Source organism: Gastrolobium bilobum, unplaced genomic scaffold (genome assembly GCF_033153095.1).
Source record: "Gastrolobium bilobum isolate Gb01-03AN ecotype WA unplaced genomic scaffold, APGP_CSIRO_Gbil_v1 utg2155, whole genome shotgun sequence".
Classification (NCBI taxonomy): Eukaryota; Viridiplantae; Streptophyta; class Magnoliopsida; order Fabales; family Fabaceae; genus Gastrolobium; species Gastrolobium bilobum.
In genome coordinates, this window is record NW_026898746.1 from 193,745 (window position 1) to 201,617 (window position 7,873).

General features: G+C 34.8%; 1 protein-coding gene across 1 annotated transcript; it reads right to left on the reverse strand.

The window, feature by feature from the left end:
- Nucleotides 1–1,946: 1,946 nt before the first annotated feature.
- Nucleotides 1,947–5,515, reverse strand: LOC133283795 (G-type lectin S-receptor-like serine/threonine-protein kinase At4g27290). Its single transcript, XM_061480705.1, has 7 exons — nt 4,231–5,515; nt 3,866–3,988; nt 3,296–3,444; nt 2,993–3,203; nt 2,675–2,912; nt 2,442–2,592; nt 1,947–2,358 (listed from the first exon to the last, which is right to left on the reverse strand). The coding sequence occupies exons 1-7, from the start codon at nt 5,513–5,515 to the stop codon at nt 2,053–2,055; spliced, it is 2,463 nt and encodes an 820-aa protein (XP_061336689.1). The 3' UTR covers nt 1,947–2,052.
- Nucleotides 5,516–7,873: the final 2,358 nt, after the last annotated feature.

The following is a 7,873-nucleotide window of genomic DNA, read 5'->3' on the forward strand; positions in this document are numbered from 1 at the left end:
CAGCCTCCAAGCACCCAAGAGTTGTTTAGCAATGTAAAAGTTATTTATTTCTGGTCTCCAATGGCCCTTTTATTGGCCAAGAGTTTGTATCCTAGTAGAAAACTCGAATGGGCCTAAGTTGGATCTGTCTGGGCACTTAAGCCTGTTGTAGCGCGCTTAAGCGCCCTAGGACAGTGAATTCTGATTCGCGTTGCGCGCTGAAGCGCTCTGAAGGGCGCTTAAGCGCGCTCCTCGCGACAACTTTTTCTTCTTGTGGCGCGCTTAAGCCCTGAGTTGGGGGCTTAAGCGCCCAGAGGCAGTAGCTATTTGCGTTTTTAGGGAGCTTAAGCTTCTGAATGGGGGCTTAAGCTCCCACTTCTAACAACTTGATAAGATCCTCAATCTTATTGTTTTTGATCTTCTTCTATCATCTCTTGATCTTATCTTTTCTAGTTGTGATCTCTATTTATCCAATCTTCATCTTTGACTCCTTTTGTCAACAAATCCCTAAAAAATAGCAAAGATGATTCCATTAAACAAAAATTCAGATAATGTTCATGATTATTATATTAAACCCTAGTTTTTGACTTATTTAACTTGATATTTTATATTAATTTAGTCTATAAAATAAGATAAACTAAAGGTTTATCAACAATGCGATTGCATTCTACAAGGGAAAATTAATCATTAGATTCAATGGTCAGATTAACCAACCCAATGAACATAAGTTAAACAGGTTTAAATTACTGCGATTGCATAGTTTAAAAACTGTATTCAACCAAATGCTAGGCGATAGTCTAGAGAGGGTTTTTAATTGAATTTGAGGATTCCTAATTCGATTGGGGTTAATCACAAATTGATAATCATATCTTTTTATCCAATGACGAAATAAATTAATGAATCCTGATTCCTTAGGTTGATTGCTTTTAAATTCTGATAATCATGTCTTTTTCAAATCTGTTTTTATTTAAAATTCAAATCAACAAAATCCCCCTTCCCTTTTATATTTTATTTTACAAGAGCGTTTCTGATTGTAAGCAGGTTCTTTAGGAGACGATCTGAGTTGCCCTATCACTACAAACCTGAAGCTCGGTAATTTGCGTGGGTTCGACAACGCACGTCACTTACTCTGGAGTCAAATGATCTATATATATATGGGAAAAATATTTCTCAAGTTGCTTGAGACAATGTTATCTCTGGTCATCCCAAAACTACGTCGTTTTGTTTATTTATTTCCTTATATTAATTGATTTAGCTTTGAATCGTTATGATTCCCTTTTTTTCTCTCTTACTTTATCACCATTGATCCATCTTTGTACGGTTATGATTTAGTAACCGGAAATAACATTGTCTCAAGCAGCTAAAGAAATGATAAGTCCTATATATATATATATATATATATATATATATATATATATATATATATATATATATATATATATGGGTTATGATCATTTTACACCAGTGTAAGTTACACTCTTAATCTTGTCCACTGATCTCATTTATATGTAAGGGCTCAAATTTTTTAGTAATGTGAGCCATTGGGTACAAGTGGATTAATGGTCAAGATTGAGTGTAAGATTTCTAACTCTTACACCAGTGTAAGAATATCCTGCCCCTATATATATATATATATATATATATATATATATATAGAATGATCCGTTTATAAATTTTTTTTACAAATTTTTGCAAATTACACTTTGTACTCCCGGGAGAACATAATGTGATATATTGTTCTCCCGGTAGTACATAGTGTAGTTTCTAAGAGTTTGTAAACAAAAAGTTTGTAAATATAACTCTTCCATATATATATATATATATGTATTTTCCTGTCAGCTAAGTAATACTGGCCAGTATCCATTTAATTCTTGTGTTGGATTATAAAACATGCTAACACATTTTAAATTATATACCTTCCAATAACGTGTCAAGGGAAACTCAACAGAAGAGGAAAACAAAAAAGCTTATTATGTTTCACAACAAGTAACGCATCATTAAAGGACATTTTAAGTTTGGAACAGATACTAATTAAATAAGTATATATGCAATGTAAGAAGTAAATAAATTTTTCTATCTGGCGTCCAACACTGAGATAGTTAGCTCATTAGAAGAAGAAAATATATGCTTCTCAGAAGACGATTCTCCATCAATTGGCCCCTTTTCCATTAAGAAACCAGGCTCCTTTGGTAGAGGCAAAGTACTCTCACTGCTTAACATCACAACCACATTTGCCATGTTTGGCCTATCGTCTGGACGATGTTGCACGCACAAAAGTCCAATATGAATGCAACGTAAGACTTCAGATAGAATGCATGACTCCACCATACAAGAATCAATCAATTTCATTGGGATGCCCTCTTTCCACAACTTCCATGCCTAAAAAATTTCACAATAATTAGATGTTAATTACTAATACATTTTGAAAAAAAAAAAAAACTAAAGTTATTTATGTTACTCACATGTCCAATAAGATTGCAATTATAGTTTGGATAGGAAAGCCCTTTGTTTTTCTTGCCGCTTATTATCTCTAGCAATAATATGCCGAAGCTAAATACATCAGATTTGATGGAGAATAACCCATCAAAGGCATATTCAGGTGCCATATAACCGCTGTAAATAACACCATATGAGTTAATTTGATATTTAATAAACATGTAATAAGACTTTAGCTTGATCAAATATATATACTTACTATGTACCAACAACTCTGCTTGTGTTTCCTTCAATTTGATCACCACCACACATTCGAGCTAAGCCAAAATCAGAAATTTTCGGGTTCATGTCATTGTCTAATAAAACATTACTGGCTTTAAGATCTCTATGTATGATCCTTAATCTTGAGTCTTGATGAAGATAAAGAAGCCCTCGAGCAATGCCAGTTATAATGTACAAACGTTTGGACCAGTCGAGAAGATTACTTCGAGTAGAATCTGTCAAATTTTATAGCTATAAAATAAAGAAATGGAATTCCGTATTAAGTTAACCAATTGGTTTTTGTGGAGACACTAACCAAAAAGGAAGTAATCGAGGCTTTTGTTGGACATGTATTCATATATGAGTAATTTCTCATCTTCTTGAATGCAACAACCAAGGACCTTAACAAGATTCCGGTGTTGAAGCTTGGCACAGAATATAACCTCATTCTTAAATTCTTTCAATCCTTGTCCTGATGTTCGTGAAAGTCTCTTGACAGCAATCTCTTGTCCATCTGGCAGTGTTCCCTAAAAACATTACATTTAAATGGATTAAAGAAAAAGAGTCATGCTTTGTCCTTCTTCTTTTTTAATTAATCACAGGTCTATTGCATACTTACCCTATATACAGGCCCAAAACCCCCCTCGCCAAGCTTCTTGTCACTTGAGAAGTCATCAGTGGTATGTGCTATTGAAGCAAGGTCGAATAGAGGTAGGTCAAAATCTTCTTCTTTGCTTTCATCATTCTTTTGTCTTGCCCAGGGTTTTTCTGTTTACTCTCAAATAAACTAGATGAGAAAAAATATTTGCCAACCCATGCTAAGAAATGTGCCTTTTATACTATTCTAATTGGAAATTTATCACGTTATATTGGAACCCATTTTTAACTGAACGTGTTCTTATACATAATTTAATATTTCTGAAAAGGTTAGCCTTTTTTCTTTTCAGAGTGGAACGATTATGTTTGTTCTGTTAAATATTTTGCAACAACATATCTTATAAGATCCCAGTGTATTCTAAAAGAAATAATGGTAAACTGCTTCCCTGTAATTCTAAAAGGAAAAAACAATTATGAATCATTGATAACCTCATTTTGAGTGTTCATGTGACCATTCCAATAATATATAAACAGTCCAATGAAGTGAGAATAAAAATAATCATGAAATGGTAATTGAGTTCTGAACGGTTACCTTTAATTGTTTTCCTCCTCCGGTAAATGAAAGTCAATATTAAAAGCATCACAATAATAGACGAAACAGTGCTTGTGATCACAACCACCTTTTTCTTTAAATCATCTTTCGCATCTTGATTTTCTTAACAGAGAATAAAGTAAATAGTCACTATATGCGGGAGAAAAAAACAAAAAACAAAAAGGGGAAATGCCAATTTACATGAGTCTAACAATAACAAGTCTTTGATTCTTCATTAGTAATTGATTTCACTTTAATGACTAAATTAAATACTTAAAAATTACAAGACTTGACAAGTTGATTATCTTGGAGCAAAAAGAAATATTGTGAAGAATTGTAACTTTCATGAAAATAGAAGCTCATACCTATTTCAGAGGTAGCCACTCTAACATACAGGTCTTGCCCAGCATCTGGAAGCCTTCTCAAATCTAATAGATCATCAAACCAAAGGACACACCCAATACCTTCTCCTCTTATATCTGAGTTTGCAAAGGCTGTACAAGAACAGTTTTCCCAGCATTTGGCTTTACATTCCTCAAGTGTCATACTTCCATTAACCCAAGATTTGTCAGTGTCTGGCACCTTCATGTTAATGAATTTGAGGAAACCATCTTTATCTTTCTCCTTGCACTTCCAAGTTTCACTTATCACGCATCCTTGAGTCCAGTCCATTGTGATCCAGTCCTGAGGTGATTTTGGATTGAATCCACGTAAACACTGGCAAACAGGGGACTCACCCATGGCACAATTTCCAAATGGGCCACAAAGATTATAGTTATCACAATAGTCTCTTGGCGTAGATGAATACATCCTCCAAGTTTTAGCTTCTTCAATCCATGTGTAGCGCTCACGAGCATAAGTCGTTTGGTTCATGACAAGTATTGAAACCACAGACTTATTCTTGAGGCTGAATGTGTAATACAACTCATCCTCATTGTACACAAACTTGAAATCGAACATTGGGTCATATTTCAAAGATGGTGCAGCGCTGAATTGAATCCCATTCCAAGGGCCACCTCTGTAGTACTTAGTTAAGCCCTTCCACATCACCATTTCAGGATTGCTGCTACGTACGAAACCCCAAGTAAAATCTCCCATAGAAGGGTCCTCCTTGTTCTTCCAAGCTGTTAGATGACGATTAAGGTTGGTCTTTAGGTTCCATCCAAGCTTCATTCCTGGTAACAAGGTATCAGACGGATAATCAAAGCTTTGCCACAAGAAGCTTTCAGGATTGTTGTCATGTTCATCTCTTAAAACCAAGTTGCCAGAATCTAAAAGCTGAGCTGTGGCATTGAAGGCCTTTTTTGTTGCGTTTGTTGACCAATGAACTGTGCCGTTCTGGCTGAGAAGGACAAGGTTTCCCTCTTTACTTATGTTTAACATGCTGGAGTTGTCTTTGATTGGAGTGTCACGGTTTGCAACCCAAACAACAGATCTAACTGGGATATTTTTGTACCATATTCCAACGTAGCGGTTTGTTGAACTACTTGGACTGAAGAAACCCAACTCAAAGATTCCATCTTTTGACACCAAGGTTCTGCCATCAGGAAGTGATTGAAAAAGGGTAATGGTATCAATTGCAGAGGAGATTTGAGAGGAGAATAAGAGTATTACTATGGTAATAACAAGCATAACAGGAAGAATGCCCATTTTGTTTTAATTGATGGTCACAACAACTCAAGCTAAAGAAACTTATGTACATTAACTAATGTACGTGTTTCAGATCAGTTGTGTGTTTGTGAATAGCTTTATTCATGCCACCAATTTGCTTGATTGGTTGGAGTAATATGAATATCAAGGGCATTGAAGCTCGTGGATTGACTAAGTCTCATTTCAATCAAATCACAGTGACCTAGGAAGACGGGTATTTCACATTTCGAAGAATTGGGGATCCCTGTTCAACAAGGCACAAGCTCCTGTATTTTGTTGGTACATGGGAAGTTGATGAACTTGATGTTGATATAATAGACATGAGAAAAGACGGGAGGATATTACTAGACAAGCTACAAAATATCTCGTAACAAATATAATATAGGATAATTAAGTATTTTTAAATTTATTTAAAATACAAAAATCATTAATTTAAAATATTAAAAAGAAAGTTTTAAATAGAAATTGGTTAGTTAGGTTGTCTAAATTTTACTTTATTTACCACCAAGCATATGCATGATACGGAGAGTTTTGCTAGTCTTCTGGTTATGTCCAGTTCAATTGAATTAATTGATTAATTAATATACCACTAGAGAAATCTCCAATAAAAAATTTTAATTTTTCTAATTTTGTGTGGTTCGACCAAATTAATCGAGCAATTGATGAATCGGTGGAGAAATTAAAAGTTGAAAAGGCAGCACGTTTATTGCATAAAGGAGCATACAAATGATGGTGAAAAAAAAAACTTTTGCTTTTATCGTGGAAACGTAAACTCTTTTACTCATGTGTTTGGCCTAGGATTTACCCATTATAAACACATAAGGGTTTAGGATTCTTACCTTTAGTATAATATACCTAGCCTAATTAACTAGTAATTTACATATAATTAAGTAATTAAACATGTATTAGTGGGTTGAAAGAAGTAAAATATTTAATTAAATGAATTAGGGTCACTTTTTGAGGTAAAAAGTGCAGTCAATGAAAATTATTAGGTAAAAATATGTGTAGACAAAAGTATCCAAAATATAAAAGTAAGGCTAAAAATATTACTAGAAAAATATTCTAGTCCATTGGGTAAAGTTTAGTAGTGAATGGAAGTGAATAGGTAGATAAGTTTTTACCCGATTGAAAGTTACACAAGTAAAGCTAAGTCTTTTAACAAAGCAATTCCTTTACATTTGCTTCATCCCCTTCGTCAAACAGAGAGAGAAGTCAATAGCCATTGGAGAAAAGCTCTATTTTGTAACTTCTTCATCTCTCAACCAAATCATTTGGTTCTTGAATCAATTTTGCTTAGAATTGAAAGGCAAACACAACCCCTAATCCATAATCTACCAAAAATCCTTTCATTGAGAGAAAATGGGAGAGGACAATGGTGCCCTAACTTGAGATTGGTGGACTTGGATTGACCCATTGATTGGTTAAGTATAATATCCCACTTTCCTTGAGTTTTGGGATGTTGGGTATATTAGGGTTCTGTTTCATGAATGTTCATGTATGGTGGGGTAGTCTAGAGATTGATTGAGGCTTAATTCCTTTGGAAAAATTATTTAGATGATGATTTAATCGGTAGAAATGAGTGTAGATCGTCATTTGGGCACACTATGATATTTTCAAAAAATTCAAGCTTGGTTTGTGATTTTCTTTACATTCCAAGCCATTGATTGACTGGGTGATTGATTATGTCCATGTTGTGGATAGGATTGAAGCAAGTGGATCTCCTTTGATTGACCAAGAACCGGTAGAATCAATGGAACTTGACTTGGTTGTTTGAGTGAACCAAGTGTTAGTGTGAATTTGGTAAAATTGTGACTTGAATTTAAAGTTTGATTGGTTGCAAACTTGTTGGTGAACAAAGGTTGAGTTGAAAGAAAATTGAGGTAAGTCTTCGGACCTTGGGAATTGATCCCTTTGTTGTTCCACCAAGCCTGAAATGGGTAGTGATTGTTGCTAGCGTATGTAAATGCAATAAGATAGTTTTTAATGCTTTGTTATACGAATGTGTATGCATTTGGTGTGGCACAGGATAGTGTTTCCCTATATTTAGTATGCTGCATGACGATGTGTAATTCATACTTGGTAGTTTAGCTGGCCAGAATGACTATTTGCATCTGAGTGTCCTTAGGATGGCATGAGAGCTCGAGGGATGTCTTCTAGAGATATTTGTTACACACTGCATGGATATGTATTTATTGCATTATTTATTGTTATTGCTATTACACTATGAGTGAACTATGGGGTGGAGAGATGCTCCAAGGACCCCTGGTTTACGGCGATATATTCGTATATCCCAACCCGTGTTGTGGGGATCCCCTTTCAGGTACAAATATTGCAGGAGTCTCAGATGACAAGTGGTCG